Raw genomic sequence first — 17,802 nt, 5'->3', positions numbered from 1 at the left:
TCCCAGTTTCTCATTGGCCACTGACCAGCCTTTAGCTGCTGTGATGAGTCCAGTTGCGCTAACACAACCTACAACTCAACCTTTAACTCCCTGGGTGCCACCCACAGGTGCCCCCTCCCCTGGCCGGCCTACGTGTTTGTGCTGCATGTGCACATTCATATGTGTGTATAGTTGTGCCGGTGGTTGTGTGTGTGTACAGATGGTTGTGCATGAAGAGTGGGTGTACATATAGTTGTGCACAGTGGGTGGTTGTACATGGTGTAAACATGCATATGTGGCTGTGTGTGTGAGGTTGTGCATGTGCGGCTGTGCCTGGTGTGGTTATGATAGCATGTATGTAGCTGTGCAAGGTGTGTGTTTGTCCCTGTGTGGTTGTGCATGGGGTGATTATGGTTGTGTGTGACACTGCATGGTGTGTGATTGCATGTGTGGTTGTTCATGGTGTATGTCTGTCCCTGTGTCATTGTGTCACATGGATCCACAAGATCAGTGCTACACCCCCAGCTTTGGAACAGTCTCTTGGAGGAATCCTTCAGCGTGCCAGACCCCCGAAGCGTCTCACCTTCCTTCAGGGCAGGCCGTCGGGCCTCACTGCCTCCTGTGACTGACCCTCCTGCCTCACCCCATGAGCTCAATTCAGTGGGCCCAGCTGGGACAGACTCCCGGCACAGCCTTATCTGCTCTTAATGCCCCTCAATAAGTATTTGCAGTGAGGCTCAGTGTTGTCCAAACAGCCGGGTTCAGTAGTCAGCTGTTGCAGAGCACAGGAGGGCCGTAGGTGAGCACAGAGAAACAAAGGTTAAAGCATGGCCCAAGTCCATCCTGCTCAGCCCAGAGCCCAGCCAAGCTGTGGTGAACCCCTTGTTCAGGCTCTGTCTAAGTCTGACCTCCGTGGCCAGTTCCCAGGTGAGAGCCCCGACCCCTTCCCACAGCCAACTCCTAACCCCACCTGCCGCCTTCCTGATCTTTTGTTCTCCAGCTGCGGGGTTTGCTCAGCCTCCCAGCTGAGAGGTGGGGAAATCCATCCCCCTCTGGGTCACAGGCTGCTAGGCGTTCACGTCCTGGTGTGTGGATTTGTTGTCTTAGGGGGCCGCCCTCAGCCAGTCCTTCCTTTTTAATGATCCGCTCAGGCAGCCACATAACATTCACACCGAGGTCTCCCAGCCTGCCCAGAAAGCAAACTGTCCTTTTTCCCCACCAGGTAACAATGCAACATAAAAGGGGGGGGGTTGTGACATTCTATACCTAGGGGGAGCCTGCTGTAACTCCCATATTCCTCATTTTCATATAATCATGATCTTATGTATAAAGCATGCCTTGGAAGGTATTAGGGGAACAGTTATGATCTGCTGAAAGTCATTTCTCTGTCCATATATGTGTATCATTAATGCATATGAAGTTATGAGAATTGTGTTGTATGGGGGTCACTAAAGCATGCTGTAACTTGGGGGAATCAGCCAGATATTAGCTCCCCAGAGGCAATGGCAAGAAAACCAATGCCCGGGCGGAGTGTCAAACAACCCATCAACAGCCATTGTCAGCAAGGGGGCTACAATGCAATGACTCACCTGCATGAGGCCACACCAGAAGAACTGCTCAACCTTGCTTGGAGAGGTTCCAAGTAATACTCACCTGACTCTGAAGGGGGTGGCAAAGCCAAGAGGGAGGAAAGAACATGACAAAAGGAAGAGACGTTTGCGATTCTCTTCCTCTATCTTCCACCTACATCTACAGCAGGGATCTCAAACTCAAATCACCACGAGGGCCACATGAGGACTAGTACACTGGCCCGAGGGCCACATCACTGACACCTTTTCATACAAAGATACAAAAGCCCCCCCTCCCTGCCCCTGGCTCCGCCCCCACTCCACCCCTTCCATGAGGGCCTGCCCCACCTCTTCCCACCCCTTCCCCAAAGTCCCCACCCCAACTCCGCCCCCTCCCTGCCCCTATTCCGACCCCTTCCCCGAATCCCCGCCATGGCCCCATCTCTTCTCTGCCTCCTCCCCTGAGCATGCTGAATCCCCGCTCCTCCCCCCTCCCTCCTGGAAAGTCCTATGCAACACCAAACACCTGTTTGGCGGCGGGAACCGCTGGGAGGTAGGTGGAGGAGTGGGGACGCAGTGCGCTCAGGGAGGCGAGGAGCTATGGCAGGCCACAGGAAATAACTCTGCGGGCCACAAGCAGCCCGCGGGCCACGCGTTTGAGACCCCCTGATCTACAGACACCACCACCAAGCAACTGAAGTGCTGATCAAAGGGGAGAGCCTGGCTGAAGAGCAACCAGCCAGCCTGTGGTGAGACGCATCTAAGTTTGTAAGGACATTGAAAGTGTTAAGATCAGCTTAGAATGCATTTTGCTTTTATTTCATTTGACCAAATCTGACTTGTGTTTTGATTTATAATCACTTAAAATCTATCTTTATAGTTAATAAATTTGTTTGTTTATTCTACCTGAAGAACTGTGTTTGGTTTGAAGCATGTCAGAGACTCCCCTTGAGATAACAAGCCTGGTACATATCAATTTCTTTGTTAAACTGACAAACAAATATAAGCTTGAGGCGTCCAGCGGGCATTACTGGACACTGCAAGACCGAAGTTCCTAGAGTTGTGTCTGGAACCGGAGATATTGGCTAGTGTCGTTCAGTTGTAAGTAGCTGGGAGCAGCTGACATGCCAGAGGCTGTGCGTGAACAGCCCAGGAGTGGGGGTTCTCACAGCAGAGCAGGGTAAGGCTGGCTCCCAGAGACAAGGATTGGGGTGACCTAGCAGATCACCAGTCCAGATAACACCAGAGGGGAATGTCACAGTGTTTAAGGGCTATAGGGAGCCGGTTCCCCAGTCCCATGACCAGAGACACTCAAGGGTATTAACTGCTAGGAAACAGGCAGCTGTCCTTCCCAGGACAGCCTGTGGATCTCCCCGCCACTGGATGTCAGTGGGTTAAACGCTGTGGTGGGGTTTGTGGAGGGGCTGGGGAACACTGGGAGCAGAAAACTCCTGGCCTGTAGCCTCAGCTGATGGCTGGGTTCAAGTGGGAATGGCTGGCATATGCTACGGGTGGCATAAAATAGCTGGCAAGGTGCTCAGCTCCCAGATGGCAGTCTCACCTGCAGGCATCAGCGCGATCCTGCAACAGTTCATGGCTCAGAGAGCACCCCAGGGGACATGCTGGGAGACCGCTCCTCCCCAGAGCCCACTGCACTGGAGCCAGTTAGTCCTCCTACCCCCTCTCAGGGTCTGTATGAAATCACCCTGGGGCACAGCATCCCCAATGCACCAGGGAGACACAGAGACGGTCCCCATTACTGGGGCTGGCTCCCACAGCCGCCCACTCCTGTTGGGGCCTGGCCCTCTGTCCCCTGTTCCCTACCCCCTCCACACACACACACACACACACACAGCCCCCCACGCTCCAAAGTAGACTTGTTTCCCTTGGGCTCCCCTCCCCACCACTGCAGCTTCAAAGCCCTGCTCACCTCCCTCCTGGGTCTAATGCCAATGGCCTGAAGCCAAAGCAAACGAGGCTGGAACTAAGGGGCTCATTTTAGGCCATTAACCCTTGGGGCCCACTGAGGCACGGGGCAGATTCTCCATCACTCTGAGCTCTCTCTTTCTCTCTCTCTGAACGCTCCACTCGGGCTCCACCACGCAGGCAGCTCTGGCCTGGGCTAGCCAGGTCACACTCACTGATCACACCACTGGCCTGGGAATCTAGGAACTCTGCCCCTCCACCCATCCAGCTTCACGCTGCTCCCCTGCCCCCAAACTGCCAGCCGTTGGCATCATTCCTGCCGTGCCTCCTTCTCTGTCCCGACCCACAGCTGTTGCCCTCCTAGGCCGGCTCCAAATGTCCCGGGATAGAATAACCACAGCCACATGGCTGCCAGTATTGTTAAACCAGCACTACCCTCAGAACAGAGAGGTGCCTTACACCTGTACAACTTAGCACCCTTCTTCTACAGCAGAGGTCCCTAAACTGTGTGGTGTGCCCCCTAGACGTTGGGGGGGCACAGTGGGCTAGGCCAGCCCCCATCAGGGGCAGCGAGGGAGGGCCACCCAGCCCTGCCCTCAGCTCTGCTCCAGCTCCGCCCCACCCCAGCTGCATCCTGACCCCGTCACCAGCGCAGCTCCGTACCTGGCTGGGGCCCAGCTGCTGCTCCGACTCCAGCCTCAGCCCCTAGCCACAGCTCCAGCCCTCTTATCCCGTCCATGCCCCACCCCCTCTGTCCATGCACCCCCTGCTCCTGGCTGTGGCTCCAGGGGTGCACGGACAGAGGGAAGGGGAACATGACCCTCAAAAGTTTGGAGACCACTGCTCTCCAGGAATCCTATCCCAGTCTAAGCATCTTTCCACCACTGTAACTGCGTCCACCCATCAGGGCTTTGCACCACTTGAAGCCTGGTCTACAGTCAACGCTTGCACTGGCAAAGCTATGTCAGCAGGGGTGTGGGGCAAAATTTTAGTGTCATCGATAAGCCTTGGTGTAGACACACACAGACTGGGGAAAACATCCTTTTGCCAGTACAGATTGAGGATGCAACCCTGTGTCATAGAGCACCTTGAGATCTGCTGATGGCAAGTGCTACAGACGAGTTAGACGTTAGGATTATGTTACGCCACCAAAAGAACGCTTTTGCTGGGAGAAGCTGGGTCTCAGCCAAAGCTCCACCGGTTTATCTATCCCAGCAAACCTTTTCTAGTGAAACAGGGATTCACTCTACGGGGAGAGCTGAAGGGGCAAATGGGGTGTGTGCAAACAAGACTGCTTCTGCTACCACTATGAATGCTCGGTTTGTCTGGCTGTCCTCCCACCTCAGGTGTGTCTGTCTATCTGCAGACCGTGATCAAAGTAGGGCAGGGACTATCCCTTCCTGAAGGTCTGGGAAGCCCCCAGAACACAGGGGTGTTTCCACAATCTAGCAGCCAAAGATCTAACAAGATGCAGTGACTGGAAGTTGAAGCTAGATAAATTCAGACTGGAAACAAAGCACAAAATGTGAACAGCGAGGTAACCCCGGAAACAATCTACCAAGGGCTGCAGCAGATTCTCCATCACTGACAATTCTTCTATCAAGATGGGATGTTTTTCTAACAGATCTGCTAGTTCAACCAGGAGCTAATTCAAGGAAGTCCTCAGGTCTGTGTTACACAGGAAACCAGACTAGATAAGCACAGCGGTCCCTTCTGACTTTATAATCTATGACTCCTCCTTATTACAGCCCCATTCCTCTAGCATTTTCCCCACCAGAGAGGCCACCACCCAGCCAAGATGAACAAAACCTCAAGTCCGTTAAAAATAACTCCCAGCTGGTGCCTTTTAATCCAATTCTGATCTCTAAGTAGCTGGGATGGGAGAATTCAGCCTCTGGCAAAACAGAGCTGCCATATAATTAACCTGCAGTCAGCACTCTGAATGAGACAAAGGCAGGGAAACAACCCAATTAAAATCCTGGGTTGTTAAACATGTAGCACAGCCAGGAGCTGTTAGACCAACATGGTTATTAAGGGCCATGTGCTCTGCAGAGAGCAGCACGCCCCCTGGTGGGCACACAATGCACCATCAGTCCACTGTGCTTGCCAGGATGAGTTGACTGAAATAAGAGACAAACTCTTCACACAGGCATGCATGGATCTGCAGCCACCTCTGGGGTGGGCGGTGATTAAAGGGGAAGAGTGACATCCCTCTACTAGGAGTTTGGGACAGGAAGTGAAAGGTTAACTGCAGGGGAGGGGAGGTTATCCAAACTTGATCAGGACCCTGCCATTCACACACCGATCCCAGTGACAGTACCAAGGATATTTAGTGTGCACAGCAGAAGAGGAGCTGAGCTTTACAGCGCACGAGGAAGATACGCCCCTGCCCCAGCAGCACAGCGCCCCCTAGAGCTACACTGGGGTACTAGCAGAGGAAAAAACAGCCAGATGTCAACCTGGCCTCCTGCAGAACTGCTCCCCATGCAGGAACTGACCTCCATTAACCCTCTTCTCCCATGAAGTGGCAAAAGGACAGAACAGGGCTCTTAGCCCCGCCCCGAACTGGCCTGCTAAATGGGAGGGTCAGTTGGACAGGGCAGAACTGGGATCCTATCCACTCAGGGATGGAGCAAGGTGGGGGTGGGAGGGGGAAGTGGAACATCCCATTGGTGTATCCCAGCCCCTGCTCTTTGAAATGTCCTTGCAGGAAAAGACCTAGCTTATACACAACTGCAGAGGTTTTATTGATGGGGGGGCACAGGCTTGAGTCCAGGGTGCAATGCTGGGGCCACTGGGCCAATCATGCATGGTGTCCATGTTCAAGAGGAAGCCCCTACACTGGCCCTGCCCCCTGCTGCATCCTCTTCATCAGCTCCTCATCCTGCATAGAAAGCTCTGTCAGTTTCTTGCCCATGCGCTCGTGGATGTCCAGATACTTGGCGACGCAGCGGTCCAGGCACACAGACTCCCCCTTGGAGAGCTCTGCCTCCTTGTAGTGGGGAGGGACGCACTTCCGGTGACAGGCGTTGGTCATTCTGGGCCACAGAAGGGGAGAGCATGAGAATCCACAGGCGCCCCTGTGACCCCAGCCCTCCCTCCTCCCCACAGACCCCCTACTATCCCAGCCCTGAGTTCCCTCCACTCCCTGCCCACAGTTCTGCCGGTGCCCCTGAATCCCAATCCACAACCCCTGCTATTGCAGTTCTGGGCTCTGCCAATTCCTCTCAATCCCAACCCATGGACCTTTGATGTTCCAGTCCTCAGCTCCAGCACACCCACAGCCCACCAGTTACCCTTCATTGTGACCCACATCCCATCTTGATTTAAAACTCATCACTGATGGAGAATACACCATGACACTTGGTAAATTGTTCCAATGGTTAATTACTCTCACCATTAGAATCTGATGCCTTATTTCCAGTCTAAATTTATCTAGCTTCAACTTCCAGCCATTGAATCATATTAGACCTTTCTCTGCTAGACTGAGCACCCCATTATTAAATATCTGTTTCCCATGTAGGTACTTACCAACTGATCAAGTCATCACCTAACCTGCTCTTGGTTATGCTAAATAGATTGAGCTTCTGGAGTCTATCACTAGGCGGCATATTTTCTAATCCTTTAATCATTCTTGTGGCTCTTCCTTGGACTGTCTTTAATTCTGATGAAGACAATGATCCCTGCTGGCTTTCAAACCTATGACACCCCAGCAAGCTGCACTCTGGGGGTGGGGTGGGGGGGGGGGGGAATGGGATGCAACCCTGCCCTTGACAAGGAGCTGCCGCGATGGGGTCATTACCTGTTGTACATGTCAGCCATCATCTCCACCTCCAGCTCGGCTGCCAGCTGCTGGGCCCTGAGCGGATCCATCGCGCCCCAAGTGACCAAGTCCCCGGCGTTGGGGTGGGAAGCAGCGACTTGCTCCTGGAAACACACAGAGCCTGTCACAGCTGCCGCCCCCGCCCCCTAGTGCAGCCCCCCCCATGCCCCAGGGTCGCAACACCCCCCTGCCAGGGCAGCCCTTGGCCCCCCACCACTACACAGTGTACTCCCCCCACCCGCCCCAGGGCGGCACCCAGCCCCCCAACACCACCCTGCGCAGTCCCCTCCATGCCCCAGGGCGGCAGCACCCCCCGGGCAGTCCCCCCAGTGCGGCCACCCCGACACGCTCCCAGGGGAACGCCACCGCCCAGCCGGGCCAAGCGACCCCAGCCAGCGCACTGGGGGACTCGGGCCCGCGGGGAGGGCACGCCCCACACCTCAGAGCTGCCCCCGGCCCTGGGCGGGACCCCTCACCCTCCGCGCCCCTCGGGGGACCACTGACCCCGGGGTCAGAGGTCAAGCCCAGGCCGGCCCCTTTCTCCTGGATGTAACGTGACTTTCCCCCGCCAACCGGAAACACGCGAGGAACAGGCGCTTCCGGCATAATGGGCCCCTCTCTCCTCCAAGGTACAATAGAGTCAGGTTTGGGGGAGAGAGCGGTCCACTTCCGGTATGTGGCGGACTCAGCTACCACAGAGTTACCTGCAAGAGAGCAGGAGGAAATAGGCAGGAGACTAGGGGGGCAGTTCCAAACCATAGAGATGAGCCGGGACTGGAGCTAGAGCGGAGAGGCGCTGACTCCAGAGGAAGGCGGGGAACCCAATTAGAGCATAGAGCTGGGGAAGGACCTAGGCTAGAACATACCGGATGGGAAACGGGATGATGGACGCAGCCATGTTACTATAGAGATCTAGCTGTTGCTAGACAAGCTAGGAGGTCTAATGACCCTAGACTAGTCGGAGGGTCAGTGTCCCACCACGGGGGGAGGAGGGGGTGTAGGGGCTCAGCCCCAGAGGGTGCAGGGGAGGGAGAGAGGCCCCTGGGTAACCTGCCTCAGGCTGGGATCCCGCAGGGGTTCGGGGACAGCAGGGATGAGAGCAGCTGGGAGAGTGTGGGGTTGGGGTGATCGCAGTGGGGCCTGTCAAGTAACAAGGGCTGTGGGAGACACGGGGTGGGGTCTGTCAGGCGGTGGGGTGACAAGGGCTGTGGAGGTTCCAGGGGTGGGGGATGATCACAGTGGGGGCCAGCAGACAGTGGGGCTGTGCTGTTATTTGCAGTATGCCCCCAGAGTCCCCTGTACCTGGAGCAGGAACAGGACAGGAGCAGAGTTGCCAGAATCCAGGCACAGCCTGGCTCCGCCAGCCACTCTCTCCATTTGACCCCAAGCAGCATCTCCCGCCATGAGCCCTTGGGAGAAGTGGCAGCACCGCAGTGTGGGACCTGGGACCGACCCCCCAGCCAGTGGGGCTGGAGCGGGCCCTGCCCGATCGCTCCCCAAACACATCACAAAAACGTGCCCTAGCCTGGCTGCCAGTCTTACCACCTGCCCGCCACTTACGAACGCCCTGGGCTCAGTGTCCCTGTGGCAGTGCCTGTCTCTGCTGCTACCGATTTTACATGGAAAGGGGCATCTGACTCTGAGCCAGTGACGGTCTGAGCCTCCTGCTAAACAGAGCCAGGCAGCTCGTCCTGGGCAGTGTGTGTGCCCAGTTTGTCACACCCCACCACCATATTACACATGGGGAAACTGAGGCACAAAACGAGGCAGGGACTTGCCCAAGCTCAGAATCAGGACAGAACACAGCTCTCCTGACTCCCAGTTCCTGGCTCTACCCGCTAGAGCACGTAACTTTTGCCTTTAGAAGGGAGGCAGCAGCACAGCTGAGCCTGAGATGCCAGGGGAGGCAAGGAACGGCTGCAGGGGAGCCACCCAGGGCTTGGATTAGGTGAGACCTACCCTGTCTTTTCCTTCTACCCCATAGATGGTGCCCATGTGACTGCCTAGCTGGCTGGGTTGGCATGCCAGGCCCTAGAGCTGCCCTGGGGACTGAGACAGGTTGTATTACATAGAGTGGCCTAGATGCTCCACAGAGACATTCATGAGGATTGTGAGGTGGGGCAGTCTCCTTCCTGATTGGCTGCCTGTGCAGTGGGGAGTGACCCCCAAATCCCTGATGCTCTAGCAGCCAAGTGCCTGCATCTCACAGGCTCAGGAGGGGGACCCTGCCCAGTGTTTGGGCGCCCCCAGCAGTGCAGAGAGGAGGAGATGCCCTTTGGTCCCCCTTGCACTCCCCCATGGCTCTGTTAGCTCCAGCCCTGGGGTGCGAAGCTGAATGGCTGGTGCCCCCTGGAGCAGGGGCAGTACTCTGGGGTGCAGGAGGGAGAGGCTCCAGGTGCTGTCAGGGTGGGATCCCCTGTGGCTGTTTGTCCTTTCGATTCACTCCCCATTTGAGACCTCTCAGCACGAGAGTCCCCTGCCAGGGTTAGTGGCTGCACTTCCTGCCTGGTGAGGTCCCCCCTTAGCCCCTCAGGCTCATCCCAGGGGAGTCTCACCAATATGACCCTGGGAGAGTGGACCCCCCCCCGGAGGACCAGGGGAGCTGGCATTGTGGAAGAGTATAAATGAAAGTAGCATCTGTTCCTCTCCTGGTAAAAATAGGCTGTGCTGCCCAGGGAGAGGGGCTGTGCCAAGGGCGGTGACACAAAGAGCGGGACAGACGGGGACCGAGCCCAGAACCAGCCCATCCCAAGGAGCAGCCAGCAGGTGGGTGCAGCCCTAGCCAGCACCCCTATGCCAGGGAGGGCCCAGAGTGGGGGGGGGGGGGGAGTGGGGCATTGAATGAACCCCTCTGGTAGGGGGAGCTGGGTCGGGCTGGAGACACCACCTACCCTGGCTTATGGGACTCAGGGTGCAGAGAAGGTCCACTGCCCATTGCCCCGGCTCAGGATCCCCCAGAATCACCCCAACCCCCTTTCCTCTCTCAGGCACTGGGAGAGACCATCTGAATTAAATGCAGCTCATGGGAACCCAGGTCTGGAATAACAGGGGCTGCAGGTTGGGATTGAGGGGCACTGGCAGAGCAGGGGGGAGCCCTGGGCTGGACTAGCAGGGGGCAATGGGATGGGACTGAGGGGCACTGGAAGAACTGGGGGGAAACTGGGGCTGGGTAGCAGACAGAGGTGGGTCAGGATAGAGGGGCACCGGAAGAACTGGGGGAACTGGGTAGCAGGGAGCATCTGGGTGGGATTGGGGAGCACTGGCAGAACGGGAGGAGCCCAGGGTGGTGTAGCAGGGGGCAATGGGGCGGGATAGAGAGGCCCTGGCAGAGCTGGGGTGGAAGCCTGGGGCTGCAGGCAGTTTACCATGAGGGGGGTGGCAGAGCCGTGGTTGGCAAATCCCCCATTCTCTGGGTCTGGCAGAGCGGTAAATGTCAGGGGTATATTTAGCTGCTGAGGAGGGGGGTCACCTGCCCCATCTCCAAGGTGCCCTCCCCCCACTGCAGGTTTGGGGCCTGAGTCAGAGGCCTGTTCCAGCCCCTGGGGATTGTTTAGGAGGGGATGGGGGGTGGGGCATCTTGCTTTAAAGGGCCAGCATTCAGCCTGGCCTCCTATTCCACTTGAAAGGGTTGACAGCGCAGCCAGCCCCAAGGGCACTCTCCCTGGCTGCCTCCCCAGCTCTCTCGGGTTTAGGTAGGTCCTACAGTATTTACTGCATAGTCATACCTCGCTGGTGTTCATTGCACGAACCAGGGGCTCCCGGCTCCCCTCCACAAGGTCCATGGGTGCAACCCTCCATTTCAGGGACACCCTGCAGCTCCCCCACACCGGGGGCTGTGTGTGCCCCCATTTCCTCTCCTCCCAGGTTTCCCCAATCTCTCCCCAACACCAGGGTGTCTGTGTGCCCCCCATTCTCCCTCCCCCGCTCAGTCTCTCCCCCAGGCTGCATTCCCTTCTCCCCCCCCCCCCCCCCCCCCCCGAGAAAAAGAACTGCATTGGAGCTGATGTAAGCTCCCTATTGCAGGCCCCACAATGCCATGGTATGGCCAGCAGAGGGTGAGCCGATGCCTCCTGCCCTCTCCCCCCCCCCCCCAACTTGGCAATGATGGGGCTCAGGGGTGGGGGTAGACAGAGCGCTGGGGGGGATCTGGTAGGCCGGTTCCTAGGCAGGCCAGTCGGGGGGTCTCTCGCAGCCCCTATCCAGGTCTCTGCTGCCCCCATCTGACCCACATGCCTCTTGTCTCCTTCCAGAGATGGAGGCACAGGAAGGCACCCCTCGTCCCAGGCCGACAGCAGAGGACCCCAGGGCCACAGCTAAGGAGACTGAAGGGGTGGCTGGGACTGGAGCCAAGGAGGTGGCTCGGGGTGGGGATGGGCTGGGGGAGAAGGGGAGAGCTGGTGATGCTGGGAGCGATGCTAAGGAGGGAAGTGAGGGCGGGGGAGCAGGGGATGCTGGGAGTGAAGCCAAGGAGGGTGGTGAGGCCGGGGGAGCAGGGGATTCTGGGAGTGATGCTAAGGGGGGCGGTCAGGCCAGCAGAGCAGGGGATTCTGGGAGCGATGCTAAGGGGGGCGGTGAGGCCGGGAGAGCGGGGGATGCTGGGAGTGATGCTAAGGGGAGCGGTGAGGCTGGGGGAGCGGGGGATGCTGGGAGTGATGCTAAGGAGGGCGGTGAGGCCGGGAGAGCAGGGGATTCTGGGAGCGATGCTAAGGGGGGCGGTGAGACAGGGGGAGCAGGGGATTCTGGGAGCGATGCTAAGGGGGGCGGTGAGGCCGGGGGAGCTGGGGATGCTGGGAGTAATGCTAAGGAGGGCGGTGAGGCTGGGAGAGCGGGGGATGCTGGGAGCGATGCTAAGGAGGGTGGTGAGGCTGGGGCAGCAGGGGATTCTGGGAGCGATGCTAAGGAGGGCGGTGAGGCCGGGAGAGCAGGGGTTTCTGGGAGTGATGCTAAGGGGGGCGGTGAGACAGGGGGAGCAGGGGATTCTGGGAGCGATGCTAAGGGGGGCGGTGAGGCCGGGGGAGCGGGGGATGCTGGGAGTGATGCTAAGGAGGGCGGTGAGGCTGGGAGAGTGGGGGATGCTGGGAGCGATACTAAGGAGGGTGGTGAGACAGGGGGAGCAGGGGATTCTGGGGCTGGAGCACAGGAGAGGGAAGACAGAGGGCAGGGGGCTGGGGCAGAGGAAAGGGAGGCAGTAGGTGGGTCTGGGCCTGAGTCGCAGGATGGGGCTGGAGGGGCCGAGCCAGAGACGCAAGGGACTGAAGCCGAGGAGGCCAGCAGTGCCGTGGCCAGAGAGGTGAGTATCCCCCTGGGTCAGATGGGGTAATGGGAGGGAGGAGGGAAACCCCCCCACACACACCTCCCCACAGGGCCAGCTTGCCCAGAAAGTGCTGCGGGTGCCCATGTGCCCTCCCTGATGCTGTGGGGGCACAAGCATGCCCAGGCCATCGCAGGGAGCGGCCCAGGGCTCAGGATGGGCTGCGGGATTCAGCCCCAGTGGTAACCCCCAGGGGAGGTGGGTTCAAATCTCACCGGGGGGGGGGCGGGGAGGCCATGCAGGGGAGGACAGGAGCTGGGGCCAGCAGCAGGGGTCTGGGATTTGGGAGGCAGGGGCCTGTTAAAGGGCTTTGTTCCCTCCCAGGGGCATGATGGGAGCACCTCAGAGGAGCCGCTGTCCCCAGAGATGGGGGGCGAGGAGGAGGCGTGGGGTGAGCCTGCACCCAGCTCCCCCGACGAGGGGCTGGCCAGCCCCACAGGGGATGCTGCCTTTGGGAAGGAGACTGGGGCCCCCCAGCCGGGTAAGGCCAACTGAATCGGGGAATGAGGGTGGGGGAAGAATACAGGGAGGGGACACCCCCTCACCATAGCCCCGCACAGCCCCCAGTCCCTCCTCCCACTCACACAGGGTCACCCCCCCCCAGCACAGCCCCCCAATCTCAGATATCCAGTTGAGCTTGTGGTGACTGTTTTTAACATCAAAACTTTGTAAATTCCTTTCAGGAGGCACCTCCCAAGGCCGAGAAGCCACTCCAGGTGGCAGCGCCAGGTGAGAGCACTCGCAAGGGTCCCCAATACCAGGATAAGGGACTCCTACCCCCAGCACAGTGCCCCCTGGTGCCAGGCAGGGAGGTGGAGGCATACAGCCAGGGGATGGGGGATGCCCCTCTAGCACAGTGCCCCCTGGTGCTAGGCAGGGAGGTGGAGGCATACATCCAAGGATGGGGAGAGCCTGCCCTCCCTCCTCCCCCGCCCGCCACAACACACCACGCCCTCTCTTCCTGGCCCATTCTCTGATCCGCTTCCCACCTCTTCGCAGCACTGGAGGGACAGCCCATCAGGACAGTGCGCAGAGCCCTGCACCTGAAGGAGCTGCGCCCCCCAAGGAGAAGCCAAAGAGACCAGCGCTGGATCGGAGGGAGCTGACCCGACCCCGCCTGGCACCCAGGGCCCAGTCCCGCAAGGCCCTTGTGGAGAAATTTGGGGGGTGCGCAATCCCATATTAACATCCCCCAGGGGCTACGAATGGGCTGGCCTACACACGAGAGGGCGGAGCTTGGAAGAAAGGCCCTGGTCGGTCAACCAATGGAGAGTGCCCAGTGCCATTAAAGAGAAACACGCCAAGAGAGGGTGTAGGGAGGGGCACCTAGTCACCTGTGGAACTCACTGCCACTGGACATTAGGGGCAAAGTGCTCGGGGCAGCTCTTGTGGCACCAAGGGTACCATGGGGGTTAACCCCTTCAGCTCCTGACCCACGCAGGCTCAGGGGCTGGTGGGCAGGGAGGAAAGGCCGAGGGATGCGGGAGGGAGGGGACCTGGCCAGTCACTGCCCCAGCTCTGGGGCTCTGCAGCAGAATGCGCATTGTCCCTTCTCTCTGTGACACTGGCCCCTCCATCCCCCCTGCAGGGCAGCCAGCGGCCCTGCCCCCAACATCAAGAAGACTGGAGGTGCCAACGCCATCAAGAACATGCTGCTGGAGTGGTGTCGTGCCAAGACGCGTGGCTATGAGGTGAGAGGCTGGCAAGGGTGAGGTAGGTGCCTTCATGGGGGTGACTAGACCTGGCCCCGGGGGGAAAGATGGCAAGGGAAGGCAGCTGGGATAGCCCCTGGGAAGCATTGGGGTAGGTGGCTGGCCCAAGGGGTACAGCATGGGGGGGTTCTACCATCCCCAGGTGAGCAGCTCTGCCCCAAGGCCCTGGGTCACCAGTGCTGACTACAACATGGAGAAGAGGAAAAGCAGAAAACCGCCTGCTGCACCAGGCAGGCCTCTGCCACGCTGGACACAGTGCTGCCACCCATCCACTGTGGAGATGGCCAGAGAACATAGCTGGCAGCTTTCTGCCCCAGCCTCTCTTCCTAGTGCATGGGAGGGGTGGGCAACCCACAGGATCAGGCACCCCCAGACCCTGCAGTGCCCGCAAAGAGACTAGGGGGGAAGCCCACCCAGTGCTAGTGGGGAAGCCCACCCAGTGCTAGTGGGGCTGACTGGCTCTCCCTCTCTGTGTCCCTACTCTACTGCCCGGCTGCCAGCATGTGGACATCCAGAACTTCTCCTCCAGCTGGAGTAGTGGCTTGGCCTTCTGCGCCCTCATCCACAAGTTCTTCCCTGATGCCTTCGACTACACGGCCCTCGACCCAGCCAACCGCAGGGAGAACTTTGCCCTGGCTTTTGCCACTGCTGAGTGAGTGCACCCTACACCTCACCCCCCCAATGGCCAGGATAGCCAGCCCCACCCAGGGAAGGGCCTCTGCCACCCATCTGACATGGGGCTTGGAGGCAGAGTAGGAAACTGCAGTTGCCCAGTAGGGGTGCTGTGACACCAGAGATGGGGAGGAGCTTGCACTGCCCAGCCCCACCCTCCCCAGCAGCAGGCGCTGGGTATAGCACCCCACCCTATGTCAGCTGGTGTAGGAGGCCCTGCCGGGTACTGCATCCAATAATTGAGGCTGTTAGCTAATTAGCGGTATTCCCTCTGCAGCTTGGCCACCCTGTGGTTCCTGGTAGCTCTGCCCTCTCCCCCCACCAACTCCCTGAGGCCAGAGCACAATGACCCGGACGGTGTGGGCCCAGCCACACAGCCAAACGCAATCAGAGCAGGGCACGGCCCTGCTGGGACAGGGCTGGAAGCAGCTCCAGGGACGCACCCTCCAGCCTGGACTGGACACTGAGCCCTTCCCTAGGGCACCAGCTCCGCGGTCCCTTCCCATCCCCTGTCACAACAGGCACATCCTGGACCACTTCCCCTTTGCCCACTGGCATCAAACACTGCCTGGTTTGCAGAGGGGCCATGGCTCAAGGTATGGGGTCTTTGGCCAGGGAGGTCAGTGGGACAGCCATGCCCAGGGGACACACAGAGCAAACCAAGGGCGCCAAGCTGTGCTGTGCTGACCCCTTGCCTCTTGCCCCACAGGCAGCATGCTGACTGCGCCCCACTGCTGGAGGTGGAGGACATGGTGCGCATGAGCTTCCCGGATTCCAAGTGTGTCTACACCTACATCCAGGAGCTGTACCGCAGCCTGGTGGACAAGGGGCTGGTGAAGACCAAGAAGAAATAGGTGGAGGGGGGAAGCAGCCAGCTGGGGAAGCACAGAGAGCGTCCGGTGGCATGGGTGAGGAGGGGCCGCCCAGACATTCAGCCTGGCACAGGGGGGCATGGGTGAGGAACTGCAGGGGGTGCTACCCTCCCTCTCACTGCCCACGTGGGATGGAGGGGCTCCCCGGTGCCTGGACATCACCTCCTCCCAGAGGGGCAGATCAGGCTAGGTATGGGGGGGTGGGGTGCTGTGCCCACCCCAGCAGTCCAACCCCACCAGGACACCACCATGGGGTGTATGTTCTTCCTGCAGGCCCATGCAGGATGGGGCACCTCCACCACCACTCCAGTTGGCCTAGCCCAGCCCCTGGCTGAGCTGGGAGCCTATGTCTGAACACTCCATGGGGGTAGGGCAGAAGTGGCCATGGGTGGGGAGGGGGTTTCCTGCTCTGGAGAAAGGCTTTGCCCCTTCACCCCAGAGCATGATGGGGAGGAGCTATCCTCTCCCTCCCCCAACCTCCTGAATAAGAAGTGCAGGGGGCTCAGCACTGCCCCTGTGGTGGTCCCCTCCATGAGGCAGGGGGGGGAGAGGAGGGAGAGAGAAGAGGGTCCAGCAGGGCAGGGCAGCTCCAGGGGCATCTTCTCTCCCCTGCCCAAGGTAGGGAAAGGGGCATAGGGTGGTTACAACCGATTCTTTCTAGTGGCCTCTTTTCAACAGAGCCCCCCCCCAAGCCTGGTTCAGCCTTGTGCGCAATGATCAGCAGTGGAGCCCACTGCTCGGCAGACCTGCTACGGGCAGGATACCCGGGCTTGGCCCCTGCCCCCTCTCCCAGCCCCTGGAGTCCTTGGCTGAGGATGCCCCAGCTGGTGGGAGACAGAGTGAGCTTCCAACAGGTGCCACCAACGCCTCACTGGGGTGTGTGGTAGCTGGCAGGGACCCCTCCAAGGCAGAGTTCCTGAAACAAGGCCCCCGTCAGGCATTCTCCTCGGGCATTCGACCCCCACAATACCTGCTCCCACTCTCCCAACAGGTCTGTCCTGGAGCTCTCCTCAAACGTGGCATCTCTTCCGCTGGTAACCCTCCACAGCCATCTCCTGCCTGCCCCCTTCCCAGTGCTGCAGGGCTCAAGCGTGCACGAGAGACCCTGGCAGATCCAGTAAAGCAGAACAGCTCCAAGCTCAGGCAGACCCAGGCGGTTTCTTGTGGTTCGCTCGGGAAGGTCAAGGGCTCCATCAGCGTGGGCCACATTCCTTGGCCAGGGCGCGACAGATGTGGCTGGGGCTGCAGCCCAGTCAGGAGAGATGCCCATCAGCAACAGGAAGTCACCTCTGCCCCCTGCCAACGCCAGATGAGCACATTTCACCACAGGGCTGGGGCCAGTGCTCCTCGTGGATCCCAGCTGGCAGCAGGTGTCTGGAATGCGTCTTTGGCTGACCGCAGTAGGGCTAGTTCTCCTGGCACTCCCAGGGTCCATTAGAACCAAGCGCCCCACACATAGGGCTACCCCCACAGGAGCTGCCTGGCTCCAAGTGACAGTGAACCAGGGCTGCCTTCCTGCTGGTGCCAGTGTGACACCCAGCTGGGTACCAATGATCTTCCAAGCTCTGAAGGGCCTTGTCCAAGTGCAGGCTTCTGCTCTGGGCCTTGGCTCAGCTCTGCCAAATCCCACAGCAGGTGGTCAGCAGAGGGCCTGGAAGTCATATGCTTATGGGCTGGAAGGGAGCAGGGGTCTGTGCACAACTACAGGCCCCATAGCTCTGTGCTGCCCTCTGGTGGCAGAGTCTTGTTAGTGCTAGATTGTGGATGGTCCAGACTGATGACAGCACCAACAGCAGCCACTTCCCCCAGCTCCAGGGCACAAGGCAGCAGCTGCTCAAGAGCCATCAGAGATGGCCCTGGCCTCTGGAGGTGCAGGTCAGGGTGCTGAGGTGACCTGCATTTAGGACAAAGTGGAGGAGTGGACCGTACCAAGGGAGGA

The 17,802-nt window shown here is 59.2% G+C and overlaps 2 protein-coding genes and 1 long non-coding RNA gene across 5 annotated transcripts; 2 read left to right on the top strand and 1 right to left on the bottom strand.

Moving 5' to 3' along the window:
* Positions 1-6,196: 6,196 nt before the first annotated feature.
* On the bottom strand, positions 6,197-7,987 carry TIMM10 (translocase of inner mitochondrial membrane 10). Of its 3 annotated transcripts, none has more exons than XM_027830373.3 (3): positions 7,801-7,987; positions 7,276-7,400; positions 6,197-6,511 (listed from the first exon to the last, which is right to left on the bottom strand). In XM_027830373.3, the coding sequence occupies exons 1-3, from the start codon at positions 7,900-7,902 to the stop codon at positions 6,310-6,312; spliced, it is 429 nt and encodes a 142-aa protein (XP_027686174.1). In that variant the 5' UTR covers positions 7,903-7,987; the 3' UTR covers positions 6,197-6,309. The 3 variants fall into 3 exon arrangements, with proteins under 3 accessions (XP_027686174.1, XP_027686175.1, XP_027686176.1); XM_027830374.3 differs by having other exon boundaries at positions 7,773-7,921; XM_027830375.3 differs by having other exon boundaries at positions 7,736-7,895.
* LOC122466199 lies at positions 7,975-11,690 on the top strand. The gene is made up of 4 exons (XR_006291544.1): positions 7,975-8,261; positions 9,161-9,244; positions 9,958-10,062; positions 11,547-11,690. It is a non-coding gene; the product is annotated as an uncharacterized LOC122466199 (long non-coding RNA).
* Positions 11,691-12,454: 764 nt separating this feature from the next.
* On the top strand, positions 12,455-17,000 carry SMTNL1 (smoothelin like 1). The gene is made up of 7 exons (XM_043548707.1): positions 12,455-12,586; positions 12,932-13,088; positions 13,291-13,336; positions 14,196-14,298; positions 14,820-14,971; positions 15,701-15,899; positions 16,855-17,000. Exons 2-6 carry the CDS (start codon positions 12,974-12,976, stop codon positions 15,843-15,845), a joined length of 561 nt encoding a protein of 186 aa, XP_043404642.1. The 5' UTR covers positions 12,455-12,586; positions 12,932-12,973; the 3' UTR covers positions 15,846-15,899; positions 16,855-17,000.
* Positions 17,001-17,802: the final 802 nt, after the last annotated feature.

This window comes from Chelonia mydas, chromosome 6 (assembly GCF_015237465.2).
Source record: "Chelonia mydas isolate rCheMyd1 chromosome 6, rCheMyd1.pri.v2, whole genome shotgun sequence".
In the NCBI taxonomy this organism is placed as follows: Eukaryota; Metazoa; Chordata; order Testudines; family Cheloniidae; genus Chelonia; species Chelonia mydas.
The sequence above is the reverse complement of the archived record's forward strand: the minus strand, read 5'-3'. Positions and strand labels throughout refer to the sequence as shown.

Excerpts from the sequence above, each read along its gene's own strand:
- TIMM10 (XM_027830373.3), bottom strand. The coding sequence starts at position 7,902 with ATGCCGGAAGCGCCTGTTCCTCGCGTGTTTCCGGTTGGCGGGGGAAAG. Across the intron at positions 7,401-7,800 it reads GCTTGACCTCTGACCCCGGG|GAGCAAGTCGCTGCTTCCCA; the intron begins GTCAGTGGTCCC and ends GTGTGTTTCCAG. Across the intron at positions 6,512-7,275 it reads ATGGCTGACATGTACAACAG|AATGACCAACGCCTGTCACC; the intron begins GTAATGACCCCA and ends TCTGTGGCCCAG.
- SMTNL1 (XM_043548707.1), top strand. The coding sequence starts at position 12,974 with ATGGGGGGCGAGGAGGAGGCGTGGGGTGAGCCTGCACCCAGCTCCCCC. Across the intron at positions 14,299-14,819 it reads CCAAGACGCGTGGCTATGAG|CATGTGGACATCCAGAACTT; the intron begins GTGAGAGGCTGG and ends CCCGGCTGCCAG. Across the intron at positions 14,972-15,700 it reads CTGGCTTTTGCCACTGCTGA|GCAGCATGCTGACTGCGCCC; the intron begins GTGAGTGCACCC and ends CTTGCCCCACAG.